Source organism: Diadema antillarum, unplaced genomic scaffold (assembly GCF_040938485.1).
Source record: "Diadema antillarum isolate AM-2024a unplaced genomic scaffold, OU_Dant_1.0 seq00001533_RagTag, whole genome shotgun sequence".
Classification (NCBI taxonomy): domain Eukaryota; kingdom Metazoa; phylum Echinodermata; class Echinoidea; order Diadematoida; family Diadematidae; genus Diadema; species Diadema antillarum.
This window is the reverse complement of record NW_027272265.1, coordinates 679,893-707,350: the sequence shown is the minus strand read 5'-3', so window position 1 is coordinate 707,350 and position 27,458 is coordinate 679,893. Positions and strand designations below refer to the sequence as shown.

Genomic DNA, 27,458 nt, shown 5'->3' with positions numbered 1-27,458 from the left:
AGGGTAGGTCTAAAATTTGTGCGAACATGACTTCAATGGGCAAGGCCAACCCTGCATTCTACATTAATTATGCTAAAACTTATGCCCAGGAAGCAACTTATACACAAAATGAGCACACGTAACACCAAATTGGTTTACAGTCATGAAAAATGAACCCATACATTAACAATAAATGCAAACTCTGTTACATTCGCCTATGCAGTGCACTCTAAGGTGTAACAATAATGCCCGTACCATGTCCAATAGGGACAATAAACAACAACAGAAGTGGTTCGTCAGATTTGGTGCAAATACTGGTATAACTTGTCTTCATTACCATTATTTTTTAGCATCATCATCTTCTGTTACACTGTTCCAACTTAGGAGCTCATCAGCTTTTATCAATCATGTTGGCTAGAAGCAACACACATTACACTTTACAAACAATGCACATGAGTTTCAATGCTTCAATGAGTTTCAATGTACATGTACATGTATGCTGGCATAATCACAGCAATAGGCAACGTTTCGTGGACTGCCTGTGCACATGCCACTTTAGTATCACTGCATGAGTGATGTTATTTACATAAAGTCTAGTGACTCCCCCCCCCCCCCCCCCCACACACACACACACACACACACAAATCAGATTCTCTTAAAAATTCTCTCCTCATGAGAGTGCGAGAGCATCCTCTTGTGCAATTACCCTCACATTATTTGAGAAATGCTCAAAGTTCTATGAGGCATCTGATATACAGTTGTATGTGGATTGTACTGGCGTAGGTTTCTTGCCATTACGGCTCTTGCAAAATGCAGCATCAAGCACATTAACAGACACTAATTGCACATCAAGTAATGGGGGAACCATTCGCTTCTCTATATTGCGTAAAGCAAATGAATGAACTGACCTCCGTTGCCCTAGAGCTTCATAGCACTATAAAGAAAAAAATACGCAGATTTTTGCTCTAGCAGTAAAATTCCCACTTTTCAAATCAGACGCATTTTCACTTGCAAAAAAGGCATTTTTTTTTTCCTGCTTAGAAGGCGATTCACAAAGCAACTTCACTAAGCGGTTTTTGCCAGAAATTTTCCCACCCTGCACAATAACCCCCAGCAGTTCATTGCAATCTGTTTCACATTAAATTCCAATAATTTTCTATGTCCAATAACGAAAAAGATTCTCTTCCAATTTACTCTGCACATGAGATGTCACGGCACAGAGATATTATCAACAACACATGGATGCATCACAAACTGATAGCTTTATATTCTTACTGACAAATACATAAGATGCATTGTGTCACAGGTGAGCGCTCTAAGTCTCTGGTTTTGTTTTGTTTTTTTTCAACCCACATCTCAGGTAACTCATAAACACGTTAAAGGTCCAAATGCATTCCCACTGGCAATGGAGAGATATTTACAAATATAACATCTTTTGAAGAGTAATTTTTCTGGTTTTTCTTTTCAATGGTTCACAGTCGCTGTTGCTGCTTGAGTTGCTGCTGTTGCTGAAAGACAAGGACAGCCAGTTGCGAGCGGGAGGCCAGTCCTTCCGCCCGACTCGCCAGGCATTTGTGGTAGCGCTCCTCGGTGAGGGTGGGTCGGCAGACTCTCTTCTGGTAGTGCTGCTTCATGGCGGGGTCCACAGCCCTGAAGACATGGAGCTTGCAGTTGAGGAACATGTCGAAGAGGTCCTCGTCCGACTGGATGTGATCCGTGCCGACTCCCGGGTGCTTCTCGTCCCACAGCTTGCGCGCCGTCTTGTAGTCGGAGTTGTAGAAGGCAGCATGCTCGTACGAGCTGTCGTCGAAGCGCCCGACTTGCTTGCTGATATCAATGGTCCCCGGATTGGGGGACTCTGCATAGATGATCTCCGGATCGAACTGGGCGAAGGGAATGGGGAAGAAGACTTGCCAGCCTGCGATGGTGTTCATGCGCACCCTGTTCAGGAACTCGTTGTGCATTTCGAGGTGGACATTGGTGACGAAGAAGAGCGTGTCGGACGCAAACTTGGTGGAGATGACATCCATGAGGGCGATAAGAGATGGCATTGTGGTTTTCACACTCAACCACGAGATGTGGGCCCCAGAGAACTTTCTCTCCAGGTACGAGACGTGACCTTTGACGACCCCAAAGATGTCATCAGTGGCCATGGAGCGCGCCTGGACAGGGTTGTAGATGAATATAAGCATGAGGGCGACCTTCTCTTTGGACTCCAGACAGACTTTGGTGTAGGTGTCCAGGAATGTCTTGACCTGCTCCTGTTTGCTGGCCACCACAGGTACAATAATGGTGACCTGGGTGTACTCTGTGACGTAAGGCATCGGAATGATCTCCACTTTGTTGAGGGGTCTGAGCAGCTGAACCCGCTTCTGAATGGTCTTCTTCTGGGCGGTCATCTTCAGCTCGAGGTCAAGGGTATACTCCATCCCTCTGGTAGGATCGTACCGTCTGTACCCATTGACAAGTCGACCCAAGGTGAAGGCTTTCTCATACTTTTCATTCAGTCTGCCCATCGCTGTGGTAACAATTTCGTCAATGTCCTGCTTATCTGCTCCTATGAGAGGAACCTTGGACTCGATGTCCGTAGAAGCGTAGATGTGGGTCATGGTGAAGTACTCCCAGCCGAAGACGTCGAAGCGTGACTGGGCCTTGAAGGGCGGCTGCCTCCCGATCGGCCACTTAACGCTCTCCTTCCCCCCTGGCGAGTACTGGCTTGTCTCTTGGATGTCGCGCTGGAGCCGGGCAATCTCTGCGTACGAGCAATTGACAGAGGCCTCGATGAAAAACTTCTGCAGTTTGTAGATGATGCGTTGATCCATGACGTGGTACATGGTCAGAGCTTCTTTGAGACGCTTGTCTTTGGTGTCTTTGGTTGTCAGCACTTTATCCTGGAAATTCATTGCTTTGAATGTAGTACCCTGCAAGAAATATATGCAAAAACATAGAACCAAGATTTGTATAAGAACCTGGCTTTTTCTTGAACTCTGTTTTGATGATGAAAATCATATCAAACCTACAGTACGAGAGGCTTCCAGTAAATGTGAAAAAAACCTGATGGGAATATTATTTTAGCACACTGGAAGCAATGTTGTTTGTTTGTTTGTTTGTTTGTTGTTTTTCTCATGATCTCTCTATCATGTTGTGGATAAATCTTGGACACATACACAGACGGCTAGCATTTGTCCTTCACAATATGTCTTTTGAGTTTCATCCATGCTAGGATTCAAATCTAAGGATTAAATTACTATTCCATTCCTGCAAGTAAAATAACTCCATGACACAAAATTTTCCTAGGTATGTGTACAGTGTTAATGAAAAACAGCGCATTCACTGGGAATTGAGATAATGTAAAAGTGGATATTTTCTTGCGACTAATTTTTCACGCTTGGCCGGATAAGAATCTTGAGTTTTGCGTGTTTTTAATTCCGTGGTATCAAGACATCAACTACAGGAACAAATGGCAAGCAAAAATATTTGCGTGCTTTTATTTTTGCGCTAGTTTCTGATTGCGGGAAATGCGCAAAAAATTTCAACAACATGAAAATTTCCACTTCTACAGTACAACTTATTTTTGGCTCACATTTTCTTTCTGGGGCCCAGATGTCACTGTTACTTGTACTGCTTAAAGAAAAATATTACCAATCAAATTTCCTCCTGCCAACATTGTGATTATGGATTTATCTAAGAGGTATTCATTAAGTTTACCTGAAAATTTTGCATGACAATGTGTCTGCATCTGTAGTATGTACCCCCACCCCCACCCTCCATCTTTCAAAGACAGATTCAGGGCCCTGTGGAGTACAATGACAGCACCTGTATCCACACTGTACCACAGCAACAAATAATGCTGCAAAGAACACATGGGCAAATTCTACCTTATCACCACTGGTGTACAACTTTCAAGGTCTCATAGCCTTTCATCCAACTTATCAGAGTGTATTGTGCAGGGGGATTTAATCCGTGCCAAACGAACCTCGTAGTTATCGACGCAGTGAGCCCCACTGTGCTCCTTGATGCAGCGAGCAATCTCTAGGTCAGGCTGGCTGCTCCAGGCTTTCTGCATGCATTCCTCCCAGTGGTCTCCCACCTTCAGCAGCAGGTTACGTGACAGAAGGTATCCTGTGAAAAAAGGTAGCAATGGTAGATAGACAGGGAGCTTGAGAAATGACATTGCATTTGTTTATGTTTAAACAGTTATGGCCAAAAGTTGCAGGGTAATGTTATTGTAAGATGCACATTCAAATCCATACAAAAACAAGTAATGGGGAGGTTAATCACCTTTATGAAATCACAAATACAGTTTGAGATACCAGGCAGCCTTCAACGGATGCTGGAAAGATCAGGCAATTAGATACTATCATGAATCTGCCGAAACCAGGGCCCCATTTCAATTAAAATTAAAGAATTAGTGGTGATGGCAGGGGCGGATCCAGGAATTCCATAAAGAGAGGGTGTCTTTACAAACTTAAGGGGGGTGCACCCCCTCCATTTTTTCTTTCCATTTGTTCTGTTTTAACAAGAAATAAAGGGGGGCGGATGTGCTCCCCCTGGTTCCGCCACTGGGGTGGGGTAGGGGACATCGTATTTAAACTAAAGGAAGTCTTTCCACAAACGGAAGTGATCTTCAATGCTTACAATGAGAACTTGTCACTTCCTGTACTGTAGATGGTCAAAGATATGATTACATAACACGCATTTAGTCTGAGTTTACATTTGCCTATTTTATATGTAGAGTTTCTACACATATACTGATCTGTGCAGAGGTATGTTCACACCATTGTATTACCATGATGTAGACTCTATGTATAAATTATCAAACCAGTTGTAGTCAATAGTAGTAGCAGAAAGAATTTGATTAGTGTCTATAAGAAAACAATCAAATTCCATCAAAATTTCATAAAATCAATTAATATATAAAAGAAAAACCTTGATATTTTCGTTTTATAGCTGTAGGTTTCTGTGCAATTTCTTTCTCTTTTTTTTTTTTTTACATTCTTACATACATGTAACGTTAGGACCTAATATTAATGCTAATAATATTGCCCAATATTGGTATCATACTGTAACTTAAAATGAAACATAATTTTATGCCAAAAAAAAAAAAGAAGTTACCAGCTTCTTTCTGACAGTAGGTGACATCCATGTCCTCTTCATGAGTCGGGATTCCCATGTACAGATCTCTCCCTATGCTGATGTGATTCACAAAGTAAAGGAGCTTTTCGCCGAACACGTACGTGTCATCTGATATCACGAAGAACCAGTCGTAGTCATTGCCGAAGTGATCGTAAATGTACTTCCATATCTGGAAGGATCGCATCACCGCCTGATCGCCTTCAAACGTTACGATTGTCATGCCAGCGGGCACTGGGTCTGGTTTGGTGCGAGCAAAGTAAACTAGTTTATTAACGGCATTGGCAAGGGTTTTGTTGATGCCGACAGTTGTCGATTCAGAGTGGATCTCCCCCCTGGAGACGACCACAGCAACAAACAGTTTTTCCTTGATGCCCAACTCTGAGGCAATGAAGCGTGTTCGCACGACTCGTCGTTTCTCCACAACTCGAGCTGGAGGGTTTTCTTCGACTCTGAGAACAGGTTCGAAGTCGTCTTCGCTGAGCATGTTGCCATTTTCGTCGGTGCCGTAGAAAATGGTGTGAGTTTTCCGCCCAGTACGAACAGCTACCAAATTGTCCAAGCCGCAGTTGCTCTCCAACAGAGGAGAGCAGAGCATACTCAGAACTATACCGACACATATCCCCATCAAAATAGGGAACACGGACCGTGATCGGCTCAGTAACAGTCTTGTACACTTCTTGAAAACCATGTTGAAATCTGGTCAAATCAAAAAATGCAAAGAAAAATTCAGAAACGTCAAGTTTACATGTTTAATCGCTATTTTTTCTCACCCGACAACACAGCAGCAGCGACTGTCAACGTCGCAGATCATGAGCTGAGCGATTGGAGTAAATTCGCTGGTCTCTGAAACCCTGTCGCGGTGCTGTGCTGTCGGCGCAGAAAAGAAACCACGGGCTGACTTCGGGTAGGGCAGCTGTCCGTTTCCACTACAGGGCACGATCGAAAACCATCAGTGAACCAGCGAATTTACACTGTGGTACCGTGTGTTCCCGCATGTCGTTGTACTGACGATCTTTGGTACGTTAAATCCTTTGTATTTTCCCGCTGCGGTAACTAATTTTTTGCATTATAGAGCTAGCCTAGACATTCGATTAGTTGAGTTCCAAGTTAACTACATTGTAAAATATGTTAAATTATGAGGTAGTACGCGCGAACCACTGTCTGATCCACTGAAAACTTAGTTCTCGGGTTACAGTACTTACCGTGCGTGCGGGCGTAAGTGTAGTCCGAGGTATCTGGTTTTGAGTTGGAAACTTTTTCGTACATGCCATACAGTGACTAGACACTGCTATCTGGTATCGTATTCTTAATTCTTGTGCTCTACAGAATATCTATTCACGTAGAATTTATAGGCTTTTGAGCATGGCCTGGTCGAACCTCAGTGCGGGTGCCGATAGTTTTGTATGGTTCAAATGTTATTGATATTAATTTAGATGAGTGCAGTGCCAGTGATCGCAATGCGCAAGATAAAAGTAAAACTGAAAAGTTCAATCAAGACAAAGTAGCCTAAATTTTAAATTAATTTACAATCCAATTTACAACTTACAAGTGCAAGTGCTGAAGTAGAAGTAGATTTCAAGATGGATTTAAATGAGATATTCAGTAGTCTTAAACCCGAACATGAAGTGATTTTAATCCCGATAGCAGCTTGTCCATGAACACGAAGCCAAACTGATTCATCATCTAACGTTAGTCTTTATAAATTCATGATTTCAAACCTGTTTGTTGTCTTAATGAAACAATGTGTCTCATTATTGAGCTGAGTCCTATTTATCTTTGAGGTAGACAAATAGGCTTTTGTGCCCTTTTAATTTATATTTGTGAATGTGATCTTGCATGTTGCCTTTTTAATTTTAATTTTTTTTTAAAGCAAAGGTCACCATCTGAACTGTCGTCACTCCCTTTCGCAAGATGGAGGCAGATCTGTATGATGAGTTTGGCAACTACATTGGTCCAGAGCTGGACAGCGATTCGGACGAAGAGGGAGATGGCCAGGGAGACGCCATGGCAGATTTTGACATGGTCAGTGGAGTAATCCTTGTTCCTATCTCCCCCATTTTTTTTTTTTTTTTTAATGAATTCTCATCCTGTATCATGCTTTCTGGTTTTCTCTTGAAGCATGCAGTGTGTGGGAAAATTGATTAAAAGAATTTGATTTTTGTGTGTGTTGTTAAAATGGTTTTGGAGTTAATGGGATGTTAAAGTAAAATTGCATCTTCAATCACACAAACAAAAGGCGTGTTCACACAATCAATCTCCCTTTTTAACTTTATGATCTACCTGGAAAGAAGTTCACACAAATAATTGAAGTGAGTCATATATTCCCTTTTCTGTTTTTATTATAAAAATAACTCTGGTAGTCCCTAGGTATGTTCAAATCAAAATATTGCACCAGTCAGAAGAGTGTAATTTGACATCGTAAAACACTCAAAATGTGGGAGTCAACACGTACGACACGAAGAATGTAGCGCTACAGAGTGCAATATAGAAAAGAGGGCATACCAACAAAATGAAAGTCAAGATTGAAGTCCAAAATAAAAGCAAGTGTTTGGCGAATTAAGCATCCACAGTCCACGGTCTGTTAAACTGAGCAACTTTATTGTGCCGACTGGTTAAGGTAAGTGAATCATTGTCGTAGAAGACCAAATTAAAGGACTGGACTCGGTGACAGAAAAGGAGCTCGACGAACGGGATCCTGCGGAGCTGAGCGGACGCGAAGATGCGATGAAGAGCTCGATGCAGGGATCGTTCGGAGACTTTAAGTGATGCGACGCTCCGTCGTACGGGGCTGAAGAGCCAATGGAGGTTGAGATGAATTGCAGCTCTCTACCAGGGCCATGAGTCGGCAGGAGGCTGAAGAAAACGAGTTCGACAGGACAGTGAGTCACCTGGAACGAGGTAGATGTAGATGCTCAGCTGGACAGTGGGGTCATCCATGGTGAGAGCAATGAATGGTGTGCGGTCACTCGACGACAATGTCAATGAAACGTGTTGGAGGACGAATAAACGAAAGTTCTGTGCAGGAGGCAACAAAACTGCGAAGCTCCATCCCCAAATCTCTGGTACGGTGTGCAGAGAGGACAGCTGCTGGGTAGAAACTTTAAACAGCCAGCGGGCCCATAAAACACAGAAGGTGAAGGGTGACTCTACCGCAGGTGATCCGGAGGTCGTTCCTCTACGGTGGTTGATGCGGGAGTGATTCGATGCTTAAATCTACAGTGATTTGATTAACACTATATGATGAATAATAAATCTACGTAACGTGTGCTACATTATTGCGACACGACATGACCGTGAACCGATCTGAACCAGATTGTAAGGTCAAACAACTACGCATGGAAATTTCCACTAGCTATGTAAGGCTGGGGGAATCTTACTGATATTCAATACTGAAGCAGTGGCAAATTAAAGGGAACGTACAGTTTTGGTTGAGACCTAATTTCAGGTTTCTAACATTTTTTGGTGAGATAATGAGAAACCTCTTATGAAATATGAAAGAGCATGTAATTTTATGAGGAATTCAACGTTTATTTGATGAAAGTTGGTTTTGAAATGGCTGAGATATCCAAAAAAGAGCGATTCTAATAAAGTGTGGGACCCACACTTTATTACGATCGCTTTGTTTTACTTTGTTTTTGGATGTTTCAGTCATTCCAAACCCGATTTTCATCAAATAAAATTTGAATTCCTTTTAAAATGGTATGCTCTGTACTATATCATAAGTGTTTTCTTGGTATCTCGCAAAAAGTTAAATGCCCAATTCTCACCTCCACCAATACTGTATTATCCCTTTAAACTGGCCAAAACACAGGGCTGCTACACACAAAGTAATGAGCGGCTAATCTAACCGCTACAAGTGCCCATCTGTCTCATTCTCACCCTCTCTCTCCTTTTTTTTCCTATTTTTCTTCTCTTTTGTTTTTCAATGAAACATGAGATAGGCATTGTACTTCGTGATTGAATTAATTTTGTGTTTCTCACAGTGTGCTTTTGTTTTGTACAGTGTACTTTTTGTACTTGAAGATTTGGATGAGGGGTGACTACACTTTGGTCAACAAAGGTTTCTAGTCCACTTGTCCATTTTGCATTGTTACCATAAACAGTGCTGAAAATTGTAGGCTATCTGATTCTAATATATTAAGAACTAAGCAAGTTTGTGGAGACAAACAAAACAAAGAAGACTGACTCAATGTTACCTTTGCCCTCCTCATATGGTGTGTACTTTTTTAAGGATGACGATGAGGACATGGCAGACGATGCTGATGTCCATGACGATGAGGACAGGAGCCAGGCAGTGGTGCTTCACGAGGACAAGAAGTACTACCCCACTGCCGAGGAAATCTATGGACCCGACGTCGAGACCATCGTGCATGAGGAAGATGCACAACCTCTGACAGGTTGGTTCTTTTTCTTCTTGGAGTAGTCTGTGCCTCCTTTGATCCTTAAGATTCTTGCAGATATCAGCAAGTTTTTGGGGGTTTTTTTTTGCGTGTGTCTGTGTCTGTATGTATGTGTGTGTGTGTGTGTGTGTGTGTGTGTGTGTGTGTGTGTGTGTGTGTATTTGACCGCTGCATTGGGATTTCACTCCGCTCTTTATGAGAGAAGTGAAATGGACCCTTGTATGTGCATTAGATAGAGTGCTCCTACACAAGACTGACTGCTTCAAGTCTCCCCAAAGTCCTGGCAATGGGGATAAAAGTGCCTTACCAGAAGGCACTACTGGTTACCTCCACCACATATATTTTATGTCTACCAGTGTTTGCTTGTTTCTTTCTGTCGTTATGAACAGATTATGATGATTTGTTTGTGTTTGTGTGTGTGTGTGTGTGTGTGTGTACAATTAGATTTGGTGTTGATCTAAGAAAGTGCAGTCACTGTTTCATGGGATCACAGAGTAGCAAGTATTGATTTTTAATGAAATGTTATCAAATTGAAGAAGACATGCTGAGCTATCTTAGCATTGTTCATAGTGTTTAGTTGCTTTCCAGAAGTTGACATTGCATTCCATGAAACCTCCCATCTCTTATAGAGAGTCAAGGCAGTGAGTTGATGTCAGAGCAATAACTCTGTCGGTATCTGTCTTTGTTTTCCTTTTCATTCATCCACAGAGCCTGTCATTGCACCAGTCAAGCAAAAGAAGTTTACCCTGACTGAGCAAGAACTGCCTGCTACTGCTTATGACATGGAGTAAGTCCTCTGTCATTTTGTCATGAGAATTGATGGTTATATTTTGTAGTGCTTGTAGGAAGAATATAATTTTTTTTTTGTTAAAGTTGTTCTAGTAGTAGTAGGAGTAGTAGTACTAGTAGTGGTATTAGAGGTAGTGGTAATAGTAGTAGTAGTAGTAATAGTAGTAGTGGTAGTAGTAGTAGTAGTAGTAGTAGTAGTAGTAGTAGTAGTAGTAGTAGAATTAATAGAAGTAGAAGTAGTTGTTCTAATAGTAGTAGTAGTAGTAGTAGTAGTAGTAGTAGTAGTAGTAGTAGTAGTAGTAGTAGTAGTAGTAGTAGTAGAAGAGTAGTAGTAGTAGTAGCAGTGGTAGTAGTAGTAGTAGTAGTAGTAGTAGTAGTAGTAGTAGTAGTAGTAGTAGTAGTAGTAGTAGTAGTAGCAGCAGCAGCAGTTGTCTTTACCTTTGTGTCCAATTTTGTGATGATTATAATTAGTATGCATTGCATTTTGTTGCGACAAGGTCAACTCGTCATCCTGTTTTATTCCGACCACCCTGTAGGTATCTGGCAGACATGATGGACAATGCAAATCTGATTCGCAATGTGACCCTGGCTGGACACCTCCATCATGGCAAGGTGAATATTCCTTGACTCTTGTACCTTTATGAATGCTAGTGGGGTAATATGCTTGATTTCTGTTTGTTCGTTTGTGTGTGTGTGTGTGTGTGTGTGTGTTTCTTGCATACAGAAAAACATCCATCCGTTTTCTTCTGAAATGTTGTCTTGGGTTTTGCATTGCAGCTCTGTGTTGGTTGGATTATCAAAGTTTACTGTAATTCATATCATTTTCAAATTTTCAAAATTCCAGACAACCTTTGTGGACTGTCTTCTGGAGCAGACACACCCTGACCTGAGAACCAAAGAGGATCGGCATGTGAGTATGACAGGCAAAACAGTCCTCATCATCAAGATTGATTCATTGATTCATTGAGGTCTGCTTAACACTTCCATAAAACAAATAGTAGCATCTTATGTTCTTATCTCTCTCTCTTTTTTTGAGACTGAAGGCTAGAAAACCTAATCAACAATATATGGTGGAAAGGTGAGAAAAATGAGACTAAAGTTGAGGATGTCATGACCATTTTGTTGCCATGTGATTGTGTGATACGACATGTGATATGCCATGCAGTGAAAGTGTCCTCATGGCTCTCATATATTCACCCAATTACGATGTGAAGCAGAGGAGGATAAAAAAAGGGAAATGATTCCTTGTTTTGTAGAGGATGGGTACAAACAAAAAGACTTCATTGCTATGTTTTGAGATATCACAAATGTCTTTGAGAAAGTCAAAGCGTTTTCTCATGCTCGAAGTGCTAACAACCTCTACTGCAGTGATCCTCAAGCTGTCACTAAAAGAAAAAGGGGGGGGGGAGAAGGTCATGTGATCTGTTGACATTGACATGTTGAGACAAAGTTTTAGAAAAGGACTTCCCATCATTGTCTTGCAAACCTCTTGTCATCCTCAACAACTTCATCATAAATTATAATATTTATGAATAGATACATGTAGATGTTCTGGCAAGTGCCTTATAGAATCTGTACACATTATTCTGAAAGCCATATGTAACAACATTATTTTTTTCTTCAGTTAGACAAGACTTCACAACAGCACTCCTCATAGTTTAAATTCAGAAAATCTAGAAATAGTGAAGGAATTGAGATTGCCATCGATGAGATTCCAAGTGCCAAACACCCTTCTGTGTTTAGAGATTCAATCTCTCGTGTGAATAGTACGCAAAATTTGTGTTGTTGTTGTTGCTGTTCATTAATGTAAGAGAAACTCAATGTCAGGTGTTAAATTTTTCATGCAATATTTTGTATTTCTTTTGTTAACAGCTAAAGTACACTGACACACTCTTCACAGAGCATGAGGTAAGAGAGAAAAGACACAATGTTCCTTGGTCTGTGTATTTCAAATTCTTTTTTTTTTTTTGTGAACTGTTACTCGTGACTTGAAATCAAAATAGAGTGACTGCCTTTCATTGGTTAAGCTACGATAAGCAGCAAAGTGAATATATCCATTTTCTGTACACATATTGTTTGTCTGTGTGTGTGTGTGTGTGTGTGTTTGTCATTACCCTGCACAGTATTCTAATCGAAGGCCCTGACTTGTGAATATTCATATCTTGGAATGTTGAAGGCACCTTGCAACTCCCCGTCATCCTGTTGCTATGGAGGATGAGGGCAAAAAAAATGTTGTGCCAGAGCAAGGCAGAGATGATCTCTCCTCTCTCCTCTCCCTCATTGATCCATCCTTGAGAGATTTCACTCATTCCTATCTCCATGGATCTACAATGTAGGAGACATGAATCCTTCTGTGCATCCTATGTCATGCCTCATTACATTTTTTTTTTCTTCAGTTTCTGTTAACTTGATGTAATATTCGTATCAGGGCAATTACCCCCCCCCCCCCCCCCCCCCCCCCCCCCCCCCCCAGCTAAATACTGGTTAATGATAAGGTTAGAGTAAAGATTAGGGTACAGGTTATGTTTAGAGTTAGAGTTTGGGTTAGGGTTAGGATTAGGTTCTGAATTAGGATTAGGGTCAGGGGAAGGGTCTGGGGTAATTGTCCAGGGGGTAATTGCCCCAGACCCGTAATATAACGCTATTCTTTTATATGGCATGGTTATTAACTGATGGTTGCTTTGACAGGAGACCCCAACGAATCAGGTCTTTATAATGTTTTGTTTTTTTGTTTTTTTTTAAGAGCAAAACAGAAACCAAAGTGAACAAATCAGTTCATTTCAAGCAGATGGGAGTTTAATTGGGTTGTGACCCCCATTAATATACAAGCAACTGAGAACAAAGAGGCTGAACCTTATGTATGTATTTTATACTCTGTAAGTCTCCAGCAAAGTTGATCAAAAGAACTTGCAGATGATATCATCCCCTAGGGCATTGCTCATGCTTGTGTGTGTTTCTTCGCACCTTTGTCGGCATCATCCCCAGTTCCTATATACCAGTTTCATGGCTCCTTCTCCACTGTAAATGGCTTGGCAATTATCATTGTGCCTGATGCAGCTATGCATGTTCACCTAGGATTTGAAAATGTGATAACACATTCCATTCTGTAAAGAATTTTGTTACATTTTCTGGGACTCTCAATCTCAATCCTATATTGGTGTATACATTGTAGGCAGGTTTTCTTACCTCGAAGATGAGTAGGATTTGATGTCAAATTTGTTCACTTTTCTCTTTCCAGCGTGGAGTGAGCATAAAAGCCCAGCCAGTCACCCTGGTCCTCCCAGATTGCAAGGGCAAACATTACCTCATGAACGTCATGGACTCACCAGGTGTGTATATTTCACCCCTTGACTTGAAAGCCCCCAATGTGGCTTTGACTGCATATGAATGGGAAAGAAACATTTAATTAGTTTTAAAATAAGCATTTCCATTTTCCACAATGTTGTGTTTAGCTGCATTTGTGTTTTTCATTGAATACTCGTAAGTGCTATTTTTTACTTCCATTTCCTTTTAAAGGAGACCTTGTGTTGTTGTTTTTCAGAATATCGGTTTGTCTGCTCAAGAGCCACCATAATTTCCACAAATCTGTACATGGAGCTGTCGATTTAGGTGCAACATGGTGTGGGATTATATGAATTGTCTGCTACATCCATATTTCTTGCAGTTATCTGGAGATCTAACATTCATTCCTTGCATCTCTAAAAATGTGAACATCCATCACAAACCAGCTGTTTAAATATGCATCACTGACAGAGCTTTATGAAAGTCACATTTGTCTCTACCTAGGGTGTTGGTTTACTACCACTATTTTCAAATGTCATGCACATTTTCAAGGCAAGATTTTGTCCAAGGAGTCCAGTATGCTTACCCCCTAGTTTCGCCTAAGGTTTGCTTGACTTGAAGACAGCTGATATTTGTGAAATCATCCAAACTTTGCCGGGGGGGGGGGGGGGGGGGGGGAATGGCAGAAGTACAGAAAACAAGAGTGGTTATAGGGAGCCACTTCATAAGAAACATCTAGAAAAATTTTGATGCATGCAGCCTGCAGTGGTCTGTCATGGCCTTCATAAGATAAACTAGAAGATGTGCCTTACTATATAAGATTCAATTTGAAGTGTCAACAGATGGTAAAAAGCATACCAGTGGTGTGCATATATCTTTAAATAGTCCAGATTTCATTAGATAAGCAGAGTAATCATTGAATACTGGTTTCACTGTCCACATTGTCAGGCCACGTAAACTTCTCAGACGAAGCCACGGCGTCGTTCCGCCTCTCTGACGGCGTAGTGGTGTTTGTGGATGCGGCGGAGGGTGTGATGCTGAACACGGAGCGCATCATCAAACACGCCGTCCAGGAGCAGCTGGCCGTCACTGTCTGCATCAACAAGATTGACCGCCTGGTCCTGGAGCTGAAGCTGCCTCCGACTGATGCCTACTACAAGCTCAGGCACATCGTGGATGAGATAAACGGTCTCCTCAGGTAGGACATAAAGGATGCATTTGAGTGCTCTCCTAAAACATACCATACAGTACCCACTCCAGAGGAGTGCTCTAATGCTCCTATAGTGTACTGTACCATATTATCCCGAACCAAAAGCGGACCACTTCCCGATGTGCTCCAAAAGTGTACCATGACTGTACCAGAAGTTGGCTCAAGAAGAGCGCACATAACATGCACATGCAGCATAATGAAACGAGTTTGATTTCTATGTTCGGGATACCCGTAAGTAGCTCCAAAAAGCTGTTGCTACAAAACGTGTATCCTCCTCTAAGAATTACTCACAAGGTACGCTTTCTCCACAGAGTGCGTGAACACTGCAAATCTGTCATGATATGGTACTGTACGCAGTGGATTGGTTTGCTTTGGTTCGATTTTCGAGCGCTCAAACGCCACCATTGTATTTATTTTCCCAGTTTCTTCTTGCTATTTTAGGCACTGTGCACCTGTATTTGAATTCTGACCTTAGAGTGCTTTGTGGCATGCTGTGAAATGGTCAAAGAAGTGTTGTATAGATTACATCAACAAAGTTTGTATGCAGGATTGATTATTTAGTTTGCCTTCTATTCTTGACGTGGTAGAACTAACAACAATCAACAAAATAACAAGACCCTGTCAATGTGGATGTTGGTATGAGGTTGTGAGTATGGGGTTGTTTCCTTTAAGGGGAAAAAACAGCTTTTGCAAGTACGGACCTTTCTCATCTTGATTGTACTTCTTTCAGTTTTGTGTGATGCCTATTTTTATGTGATTGTAGAGAAGAAGTGAACTGCAGTAAATCATTGTAAAGTGTTTTTGTAATGGATTTTTCTGTAATCATAAACAGACTCTGTACATCAGCATTTATGAGACCTCTGAGATAATTTCCATTTAACAAGTGTCAGCTTTAAAGTCACACATCCAATGCCATGAATACTGTGGAATCTAATGATAGAAATTTATTTCCTTATGTAGTGACTTGAATCCATCTATGCATTTGTGATAATCCACACTCTCTTTCTTTCCCCTCAACAGTGTGTACACTGACGAGGCGGAGCAGAAGATTGTGTCCCCCCTCCTCGGAAACGTCTGCTTCGCCAGCTCGCAGTACAGCGTGTGCTTCACACTGGCCTCCTTCGCCAAGATCTACACGGACACGTACGGTGACATTGACTACAACCAGTTTGCCAAGAGGCTGTGGGGCGACATCTACTTCAGCCAGAAAACGTGAGTCCCGGCATTGTACCTTGCACCCGTTTAGTTTTGAAATGAAGCTTTCAGTACCTGCAGTTGAGATGAAGCATTTATTACTTGCAGGTTCAAAGGAAAATATTACAGTATGTGGTGACATTAAGGGCAGTATTTTGCAATGTTGCCCCCACAAAACCATACAAGTAATTTTGTCGCTTATTGCCCTCAAAAAGTCATGGAGAGACGGTATGGTTCCATACGTTAACTTAAATGCATGTTCACATCTATCAGTGTCATTTATTAATACCCTTCGTCTGCACAACACTTTGTGTAGTGTCCCTGAGACCTATTCCAAGTTTACCTCTCCTCCTGTGCAAATTTACCATCTCAATTGTAGTATAATAATAATAATAATAATAATACATACAATTTCTATAGCGCCGTTCTCCACTTTGATTAAATGCTCAAGGCGCTTTACAATTGTACATCAAAGCAAACAGATTGAAAATACAAGTACATCACAGTAATAGAAGAAGGATGAAGAAGCAGAAAAAAAAAAGACATGAAAGTCTGTCTTCAAAAGACACTGGTCTTCAAAATGCACTGCTAAACAGATAGGATTTTAAATTACTCCTGAAAGATGTTATAGAGCTCGAGTCTTTCAGCTCATGAGGAAGTGAATTCCACAGTGTTGGTCCAGCGTGAGCGAAAGCTCGTTCCCCCCAAGATTTCCTAGAAAACGGAATATGTAAGAGACCTGAGGTTGAGGATCGAAGAGTTCGTGAAGGTTGGTATTGACGAAACAAACAAACATTGTAATCAGGAGCTGTTCCCTCAATAACATGATAAACCAAAAGAAGTATCTTAAACCGAATACGCTCCTGTACAGGCAACCAATGAAGACTCTTCAGGATAGGTGTGATATGACTGCGTTTACTTGACAAAGAAACAATACGTGCAGCGGCATTTTGTAGCTTTTGTAATTGGGCAATTTGCGAGTTTGGTAGATTGAAAAACAAACCATTACCGAAATCAAGGCGTGAAGAAATAAGTGCATGAACAAGTTTTTCCGTGGCAGAGCGAGTCAAATACTTGCGAATAAAACCAATATTGCGCAATTGATAACGGACTGATTTAGAAATGTTGGTGATTTGATCGGACATAGCCATGTGAGAGTCAAACATAACACCCAGATTGCGACATGACTTTGACAGAGGAATATCATTACCTACAATCGAAATGCAATTAATATCCAACTTATTCAAGTGAGATTTAGAACCGAAAAGGATAAATTCACACTTGCTGTGGTTTAGAAACATGAATGTATATGAAGGTATATGAATGAACAAAATAATAATGCAACCACAGTAGTGACAGCACACACATGAGTGTCACTCATGGTGATAGTCTACATAATTATCTGATGGGGAAACTTCAAAATCTGATATTTGAAAGTGTGGAATGCACAAGGGTTTGGTAATATGAGCAGATACCCTTGTCAGTGTTAACAATATTTGCCCTAAAAATGCAACATTGGTATGAAATGAAATGGTGATGCCAAATACCGTCCAACATGGAGCGTGTGTAACGTTTATATCATTTTTATCAATGAGATTGTGGGAGGAATGAGAAAAGAAGAGGCAAAAACAATAGACATTTGCACTTTGCATAAGACACATGTCATAGTTTTTGTACTGTACACTTGGGTATATATAAGATGAGCTGCACATGTTTTTGATTCTGTGGAATCAAGATGTGAACAACTGGAACATGTGTTAAGCAAAAATGATTGCGTGCTTTTATTTTTGTGCTTGTGTCTAGTTGCGCAAAATGCGAGAAAATTTCCACTGTTACAGTATTGTATGATTTCTACAATTTCAGTACTCACCCATAGGTTTGATAAAGTAGTTTAATTATTAAGTTGACTATGTAATTGTGGACTTCAATGACGTCTAAAGGGATCTTAACCCCTGTTATTTTGCAGTCGCAAGTTCACGAAGAAACCGCCAGTCAGCACGTCACAGAGGAGCTTTGTAGAGTTTATCCTGGAACCCATGTACAAGCTGTTTGCACAGGTGAGAGCCTTAATCCCAGGCCTTTGTTATAGCGTCATGTTTTATTTGCCTGGTGTCGAAGTGATTTGCATGGTTTTACTGTAAATATTGTCATGCATCAATTGCCAAAATTGGTTGGTTTTGTTTTTGTCTTGTTTTTTGTTTTTGTGTCAGTTTATTTGTGAATAATATAATGTATGTATATTTGTACTCATTGACAGTGTATGTATCTCTGTGTGTATGTATATACAGTATTGTAATTATGCTTTTATGTATGTGCGCAGTAGTTTATTTATGTGTGAGCATATGCACATATGCACTAATCTCTTCAATCAATGGCACATCTATCTCTCTACTGGTTGGTATACATACCTATTCATCTACCAACCTCTCAATTTATCTGTCCATCTATGTTTGTATTTATCTATTCATCTTTCTATATAATTCTATCTATTTATATCTATATGTGCATCTATCTATCTGTCTATCTATCTATCTGTCTATCTATCTATCTATCTATCTATCTATCTATCTATCTATCCATCTGTCTATCTAATCTATCTACCTGTCTGTCTATCTATAGATCTATCTAGTCTATCTATCTGTCTATCTATCTATCTGTCTGTCTGTCTGTCTATTTATCTATCTGTCTATCTATCTATCTATCTATCTGTCTATCTATCTATCTATCTATCTATCTAATCTATTTGTCTATTCAATCATCCTACTTTTTACCCATTTGCATCTCTTTTTGATGTGCAGGTGGTAGGTGATGTTGATTCCACTCTCCCTGGAGTCCTGGATGAGTTAGGCATCCACCTCACCAAGGAGGAGATGAAGCTCAACATCCGGCCGCTCCTCAAGCTTGTTTGCCGCAAATTCTTTGGTGACTTCACAGGTGGGAGCCACATAGGGCAACTTCAAATTCATAGTGATTAAAAAAAAAAAACAACGCATGTGCAGGATACTCTTTGAAAGATTGGTAATTATTGCAATATGATATCTATTTTGATATTGATAGGATGAATAATAAGTATATGTAGTGTCGATGTAGTTATAATGATGTTTGTTGACTGGTATAACAGATTTGACACTTGAAGTATTTTAGAATGTTGTAGTGATGTAAATACCACCCTTGATTTGTTAGATAATTTATGTTACAGGGTATGTAAATGAAAATGTTATCACACTGCACTGCATGAAACGTATAATCCACTTCTCCAAAACAGTGCTTTGAAATATGACAAAATGCTTCAAAGCAAAAATGCTAATACAAAGAGATATTGTTGGAAAGAGAAAACAAGTTTTCTTCCAAAGTAGACATATGCAGAAATTAATGATACTGTTTCCAAATTATGCTCTCATAAGTTTAAATAACTCACATGAGGAAAATCCCAGCAAATGTTTGTGTCGCTTGTCTCATTGCCAGGTTTTGTGGACATGTGCGTCCAGCACGTTCCCTCACCGGCCGACAATGCCAAGACCAAGGTGGAGCATTGCTACACAGGTCCAATAGACTCGGACCTGGGAGACTCCATGGTGGATTGTGACCCAGAGGTAGGCTGTACTCTTTGCACAGGACTTTCATTGCAACCGAAACATTGTATTCAAACTGAATATTTGCTGCAATGTATTTTTTTCCGAGAGTGGAATAGTTGTCGCTATGATGATTGCTTCTTACACTTGTTATATTTTGTGTAGACCTGGGGAACTCCGTGGTGGATAATGACCCAGGTATAGGCTGTACTCTGGGCACAGGACTTTCATGGCTAGAGACACGGCGTGTTTAAATTGAATAATTGCTGCAATATTTCTTTTTTTTTTGTATGAATTAGAATAGTTGTTACTATGGTCATTACTTCTTATGATTTTTATATTTCATTTAGCTGTTCATACGTCAAAGAAGTTTAATAACTTTATCATAAGTTATAAGTGAAAAATTGAGCAAAGAAAATGGGGTTCCAGCGGGATTCCAACCCGAGACCTCCGGGCTGCTAGACCGGTGCTCTACCAACTGAACTATAGAAAGCCCTAGTACAGTGCTTGTCCCAGAAACCCTTAATTCTCAGTGCTTATGTGGTCAAAAGCTATTGTAGTGTGTATGTGTGACACACAAACACACATATTAACCTGACATACATCCATAGGATGTAAATCAACTTGGGGCTACATGCAATAAAAATTTTATTATTATTTGGTAGGTCATGCTATTTGAAAAGTTCACAGCAATTTTCAATCAGAAAAAGACAAAGTATGGTGTATACCATTGAATTGCTGTCCCACTAATCCGAAAGACACATGTTGTCTAAATAAAGTAAATTGGCTTTCATTATATCTTTTTACCCTTCCCAGGCCCCCCTGATGTTACACACTACCAAGATGTACAGCACAGAGGATGGGGTCAGCTTCCACGCCTTTGGTAGGGTGATGAGCGGCACTATCCACGCCAACCAAGAGGTGCGGGTCCTGGGGGAGAACTACACCTTGGAGGATGAGGAAGACTCCCGCATCACCATGGTGGGGAGGCTCTGGATCTCGGAGGCAAGGTACGTGGGTCAGGGGTCAAAGGTCACTCATTGAAGCTTGGTAACACTGTCAGGGTAGAGAACATGTTGAGCAAGGAGGAAATAGCCCCAAATTAGCATAGGGCATGTATCAGAGCCTTCATGATAATCAAAAATAAATTAATAAATAAATAAATCATACAGGTTTGACTCAACTGCACTTGTACTTCTCTACTTGACATTTACTGAGAAAAAATGCTACAATTTGTGTGTGTTATGTATAGCCAAAGAAATCTCACAAGCAAATTTGTTGAAATGTAGATAACAGTTGAGAGTATTAATGTGAAGACTGTGATATGTCTGTAGATTGAAAAGACAAAATTGTGAGAAGTTTCTGTCGCAATGGTACCAAAGCATGTATGGTACTTACATGCAAAGCCTTGAGATCCTGGAAAAAGCTTTAACCCATTGAGGAAGAGCTGATTTTATTATAGCACACATTTCCCATGGACGTCTGTCAATGAATACTCAGAATAGAACCAGTCTTCAACAAGTTGATATGCATCCTTGTTCCATTGTTCCTCCCAATTTCTGTCCCATCCCAGATACAAGATCGAAGTGAACAGAGTGCCGGCTGGAAACTGGGTCCTGATCGAAGGCGTGGACGAGCCCATCGTCAAGACGTCAACCATCACTGAGAGCAGGGGCCTGGATGAGGTGAGTCCACCTTACCATTCCTTTGTAGAGCGCTTCCTTGACTCATACAACTGTTTCAGATGAAGAGGAAACTGCTGCAAGTAATCTGCAGAATGAGTTTTGTGACAAAACTGTTCATTATCTGTGAATAGTCACAAGGCAGGTTGAAAGCTGTCACTGCCTGAAAAATCACTTGCCACTGTTTAATAGATACCTACATGCACAGGGTTTTGCAATGAGCATTGAAACTGGTCATAAAGTGGAGCATTAGAGCTGTCATTGAAGTCCTATGACATTCAATTTTTCCTTGCAGCTGAGATTTTGGTGATAAATTTACCAAAACTATGTCATAATCCTGTTTGATATTGTCATTAATGGAGCCAAAAAAAAAGAAGAAAGTGTCTTCATGTTGTCTGTCATCGTGTTTGAATGTCTAAAGCCTTGGAAATGTCATGCCTCTTTGCAGCATCTATTCAGATTGACACATTTTTCTTCTCGTATGTTATATTAAAATTTCTTGCCAGAGCAGATCAGAAAACAGATTTGAAAACATGTCATGGGAAGGATGATGTTTGCCTGTAACAAATATCTGTTACTTACTGTGAACACAGGTGTTGGCACTCTGAAGAGAGAAATGACAGATTTCAGTGGATATCAGTTTAAACAATGATGTTGATGGTGATGATATTGATGATATTAACAAGTTGTAAGTTGAGTTTAGTGATGATGGTATTGATAATGATGGGTATGGGAATTAAAATGATGAACTCCATCTGGTTATTGCCTTTTGACAGGTGTATATCTTCCGGCCCTTGAAATTCAACACGACCTCAGTCATCAAGATCGCCTGTGAGCCGGTCAACCCTTCAGAACTTCCCAAGATGTTGGACGGTCTGCGTAAAGTCAACAAGAGCTACCCACTCATCACGACCAAGGTTTGTTGTGCCTCTTTCTTAACTCTTTTTGTGCCATGGTGTAAACCCCCTATGTGTCACATTATTCTGAGACTGCAACGCATGAGCACTTTTTGAAAACTTTCTGTTTTTCAAAGCCTTGTAACTTTTTGTTCAAGCATTTGCGCTAAAGATGCAGAACAGCAAGCTTGTAGAAAAATTGCAGGCTTTGCTGTAATGTAAAGTTTATGACAAAGTTAGGGCTGTGATGCTCTTAGTGTACTGCTATTGCAATTTGTCAGTTGGTTTGTGCGGTTGTGTGTTTTAGCAAAATATGCGAAATTAGCAAGCCATGGACTGAATCATGCAACGCAAACATGCCACACAAATGGTTAAACAGAGAGCTATGCTCAGAGTCTGATTGTACAGTTTGTAGGCCTTTCACAAAAGATTAGGTCAAAGACCACTTGCAGGCCAGGCCACTCCTTTTGCTTTGATTTAAGAGTCTAGGTGTCCACATTTGGTATTTGGATGATTTGCAGTGCACAGATGAAAGTTTCTGAAATGCTGCCATCATATACACTAATGTCGCAAATGAACATCATAAAGATGTGTTCATTTTTATGTTACGGTAATGGGCTCGTTTTGATAGCGAAGCAGCTCTATCTTATTTCAATTGTACCTGTTCTGGCTCACTCCTAGCATTTTATCAAGTTTTAATTCACTAACTATCTGTGTTTATAAGTTATGGTACAGAGATACATGTCTTGATATGGGCCCATTGATTTGACACTTTCTTTATTTTTTTTTATATCTACTTTTGTTGTTAACCAGTATTAGTTTAGCAATCATCTTTGACATATACAAAATCCAGTATGGCTCTTTCTTTTATGAGTCAGTAAAAGTGAAAGATTTGACTTTCCAGTTGGCTGACCTTCGCCAACCACTGAGCAAGGCAGATTTCAGTATAAGCAAGAGAATGGATAAATCTACTAAAAGAAATCGAAGAAAATCTTGAAAAATAAAAGCACCATTGCAACTCCCCATCATCTTGACTGTAGAAGATGCGGGCCAGATTTAGTGGTGCCATAGCAACGGTCCCCCAGTTGATCCATCCAAGAGGGAATTAATATGTCTCCATGGATCTACAATTGAGGGTACATTTTTTTCTTTCCATGTTTGTTCAGTATGATGATTAGGAGGTAATATTGAGTGAGAGCTCTTACTTTGCAGATACATTCTTTCTTTGTAAATTTAACCAATATACTTGTGACAAAAATTTCCACTACAAACCTGTCTGCCAGTAACTCAAGGTTACCCACCTGCACCATCTGCATCGATGATGAAACCTCTCTCCAACTTTGCATCTTCTGAAAATAGCAAAGAGCTTGGGGTAACAAGTCGTAAGTATACAAAATGCAATAGAAGATCTTATTTTTTATTTTTTTTTTTTTTTGCAAACAGGCTTTCAAATGTATGAATATTATTTAAATACGGTAAGCAATTTTTTTGTTTGTTAATCTTAGGTGGAGGAATCCGGGGAGCATGTAATCCTAGGGACGGGAGAACTTTACCTCGACTGCGTCATGCACGACCTCAGGAAGATGTACTCAGAAATTGGTAAGATGAGCCCTTGAAGGCAAGATGCAGAGACCCATTCTGAAAAGATGTGTCTAATACAGTTTCATATACTTCAGCAACAATTTGAATACTGGCAGCTGAATGGTTGTTACAATTTGTACATTACTGTTTTCTATCTATTGTTTATTCCACAATTTTCAGCAACTTATGATATTGCAAACTTTGATTAGAAAAGTGCCTTAGAATTGTTGAGACATTGTGCTCTTGAAATCTTGAGGATTTTCTGGAAAGAAAGAATTCACAAGCATGAGTGCCTGTTGGTGTTGTTGTACCCTCTCTCATACTGTAAATGACATACATTTTATGGGCGCAACATTAGCCAAGTTAGGTCTTGTAGAACATTTGGCAAGTGGTGGCAATTAGGAGGCAGTATTTTCGTGGGTTTTTAACTTTGCAACCATCAGTCTATTCCCAAGCACGGCAAAGCTAGGATACTACATGTTTGTTTTGTTTTTTATTCTTTCTATACTCGTATCTCTTGTTAATTCATGCATGATTGATAGACTGATTGACTGATATTTGTTGTCCCCGCCGAACGAGTTCGAGCAGGGGACTATGAAACGGGCTCCGTACGTGTGTGTGTCCGTCCGTGTGTCCGTGTGTGCGTCCGTGTGTGATCAAAATGTTCAATTTGCTACTTCTCTGTCATTTATGAGCCGATTTTGATTCTGTTTGCTTTATATGAGAGCACTACATGGGAGCTTTGAAACTTCTACACAGAATTTTAGTTGTGACCTTTGACCTTGACCTTTGACCTATATTGTACATTTTGCTACAAAATGCTACTCCTTCGCCATTTCTAACCCGATTTCGATTCCACTTGCTTTATGTGATGGCACTAGTTGAGGGCTTCAAAACTTCTACACAGAATTTTGACCTTTGACTTCTTTGACCTTTGACCTTGATTTTTTGACCTGTATTGTAAATTTTGCTACAAAATGCTACTCCTTTGCCATTTCTAACCCGATTTCGATTCTGTTTGCTTTATGTGATGGCACCAGGTGAGGGCTTCAAAACTTGTACACAGAATTTTGACCGTTGACTGCTTTGACCTTTGACCTTGATTTTTGACCTATATTGTACATTAGCTACAAAATGCTACTCCTTCGCCCTTTCTAACCCGATTTCGATTCTGTTTGTTTTATGTGATGGCACTAGGTGAGGGCTTCAAAACTTCTTCACAGAATTTTGACCTTTGACTTCTTTGACCTTTGACCTTGATTTTTGACCTATATTGTACATTGCATGGCTACAAAATGCTACTCCTTCGCCATTTCTAACCCGATTTCGATTCCGTTTGCTTTATGTGATGGCACTAGGTGAGGGCTTCAAAACTTGTACACAGAATTTTGACCTTTGACTTCTTTGACCTTTGACCTTGATTTTTTTACCTGTATTGTACATTTTGCTACAAAATGCTACTCCTTCGCCATTTCTAACCCGATTTCGATTCCGTTTGCTTTATGTGATGGCACTAGGTGAGGGCTTCAAAATTTCTACACAGAATTTTGACCTTTGACTTCTTTAACCTTTGACCTTGATTTTTTACCTATATTGAACATTGCATGGCTACAAAATGCTTCTCCTTCGCCATTTCTAACCTGATTTTGATTCCGTTTGCTTTATGTGATGGCACTAGGTGAGGGCTTCAAAACTTCTACACAGAATTTTGACCTTTGACCTTGATTTTTTACCTGTATTGTACATTTTGCTACAAAATACTACTTCCGGCGGGGACATATATTACGCACCGCGTAATTTCTACTTTTCCTTGTTGTTTTAGTTTTTATTTTGATTTATAAGTGACAGTGAGGTGCCAGATGCTCAAGTGTAATTGTTCTAAACTTGGTTTGATCTACTCTCAGATATCAAAGTTGCTGATCCTGTGGTGTCTTTCTGCGAGACTGTGGTGGAGACATCGTCGCTGAAATGTTTTGCTGAGACGCCCAATAAGAAGTGAGCTCTTTAACAGATTCTATAATCTCTCACATAAATGGTGTATTCAATTGAAGTTATTAGCATGTGGGGGACTTGCATAGATTCTTGGTGTGCCTAGCATTTGAGGGAAAGGGTGGTTGTTTGCAGTGATTGAATGGATGTAAGTAATGTTTGATAAGGAGCACAACTTTCTATTCTGAAGAACAACAAGAGAACTGTCAGCAATATTGATTTGATATTTAGGAGTGACCTTGGATTTTAGCATTTTGAGAGTTACTAACACTTATGACTGGAGAAAGAAATTACCATCTTAAATGTTTTGTAGTCTATCGTTCAAGGTGACCTACTAGGACTTTGAGATAACCATTGTGGTTGATGTCTCGCTGATCTGACTTGCTTTTAAAGGACAAGTTCACCTTTATAAACATAAAGATTGAGAGAATGTAGCAATATTAGTAGAACACATCATTGAAAGTTTGAGGAAAATCAGACAATCCGTTCAAAAGTTATGAATTTTTAAAATTTTTGTGCAGCAACCGCTGGATGAGAAGACTACTGCAGTGTATGAATAACTTGCGTACAACAATATAAGGAAAATATAAAGAGAATTTCACAAAATTCCATCTTTTGAAAAAAGTACACATTCCCCTGACTCGTTACCGACAAATGTTATGGGCAATATTATTCCCCCTGCCTTTAGAAAGAGGCAAGTCAAGAGCTCTTTTATTATGCGAAAAAAGTTAAAATATGTTGAATTTTCTTTTACATTTTCTTTATACTGTTGTACGCATATGACTCACAAGCTGTAGTAGTCTCCTCATCCAGCGGTTCCAACACAAAAATTTTAAAAATTCATAACTTTTGCATCGATTGTCCAATTTTCCTCAAACTTTCACTGATGTGTTCTACTAATATTGTTGCATTCTCTCAATCCTTATGTTTATGAAGGTGAACTTGTCCTTTAAGTCATTACCTGTTTATAGAATGTCCCAAGTTTAACTTTTTTTTTGATAAATATTTCCATGTTCTTAATATTTGTCTTGTCTCTCTTGTCACTGAAGACATACAAATATCCTCACACAAGCTGTTCTTTCATTCTTCCAAGACAGGAGCAGCCATTTATGTTTTTACATGCAAGTTAAATTGAAAACTTCATGATGGTAATGATGGTTGCAATCAGGACACAGCACATGAATTGTGGAACTCGTAAGTGATAGTCAACCTGATATAAATCGAAGTTGATATGTAGGAAGGGTTAAATATTTGAGAAGCTCTTCTTGACTGATTTCCGTCCCTCTTCACTCCAGGAACAAACTGACCATGATTGCAGAGCCGCTGGAAAAAAATCTGGCCGAGGACATTGAGAACGAGGTTGTTCAGATCACATGGAACAGGTACGCATGGCTCTCTGCATGCTGATTTCTCAGGGCAGCTCTGTCTGTCAGGCTGTGATATTAATTTTATGTATGTCATGTGTGCTTCCTTGGTAAGAGTCCCATTTATTTTGTTTCATATGTTGAGCTTATACATTGTGATGGCTCCTTCTGTGCACTTTGCTTAACTTCTTTTTTTTTGGGGGGGGGGGGAGAGGGAGGGTAAACTGTGCGATGATGATAATGCTAGTCCACGCTATTATACTTCTGTTTTCACTCTTTCTTGAAAATAGTTTGCAGCTGAGCATTGAATTAATCTGTTGTAATATTGCTAGACAACGACATCAGGAATTGATGGAAATGTATGCAATTAAGTATTTAGAATGA

General features: G+C 40.1%; 2 protein-coding genes across 2 annotated transcripts in view; one reads left to right on the top strand and one right to left on the bottom strand.

Annotated features, from left to right (window-relative positions):
• Positions 1-1,382: 1,382 nt before the first annotated feature.
• On the bottom strand, positions 1,383-5,855 carry LOC139710452 (chondroitin sulfate synthase 2-like). The gene is made up of 3 exons (XM_071622369.1): positions 5,095-5,855; positions 3,956-4,101; positions 1,383-2,900 (listed from the first exon to the last, which is right to left on the bottom strand). Exons 1-3 carry the CDS (start codon positions 5,801-5,803, stop codon positions 1,452-1,454), a joined length of 2,304 nt encoding a protein of 767 aa, XP_071478470.1. The 5' UTR covers positions 5,804-5,855; the 3' UTR covers positions 1,383-1,451.
• A 238-nt stretch (positions 5,856-6,093) lies between these two features.
• LOC139710446 (116 kDa U5 small nuclear ribonucleoprotein component-like) overlaps positions 6,094-27,458 on the top strand; it is a 28,153-nt gene continuing 6,788 nt past the window's right edge. Inside the window, exons 1-19 of the mRNA XM_071622360.1 lie at positions 6,094-6,132; positions 6,986-7,137; positions 9,347-9,512; positions 10,224-10,302; positions 10,841-10,916; positions 11,149-11,214; positions 12,177-12,212; positions 13,543-13,633; positions 14,535-14,784; positions 15,817-16,008; positions 17,957-18,047; positions 18,789-18,924; positions 19,456-19,583; positions 20,379-20,572; positions 21,136-21,247; positions 22,021-22,161; positions 23,646-23,739; positions 25,626-25,716; positions 27,006-27,092. Coding sequence (XP_071478461.1) covers positions 7,027-7,137; positions 9,347-9,512; positions 10,224-10,302; positions 10,841-10,916; positions 11,149-11,214; positions 12,177-12,212; positions 13,543-13,633; positions 14,535-14,784; positions 15,817-16,008; positions 17,957-18,047; positions 18,789-18,924; positions 19,456-19,583; positions 20,379-20,572; positions 21,136-21,247; positions 22,021-22,161; positions 23,646-23,739; positions 25,626-25,716; positions 27,006-27,092 — 2,141 coding nt within the window. The 5' untranslated portion in view covers positions 6,094-6,132; positions 6,986-7,026. The remainder of the gene's footprint in view (positions 6,133-6,985; positions 7,138-9,346; positions 9,513-10,223; positions 10,303-10,840; positions 10,917-11,148; positions 11,215-12,176; positions 12,213-13,542; positions 13,634-14,534; positions 14,785-15,816; positions 16,009-17,956; positions 18,048-18,788; positions 18,925-19,455; positions 19,584-20,378; positions 20,573-21,135; positions 21,248-22,020; positions 22,162-23,645; positions 23,740-25,625; positions 25,717-27,005; positions 27,093-27,458) is intronic.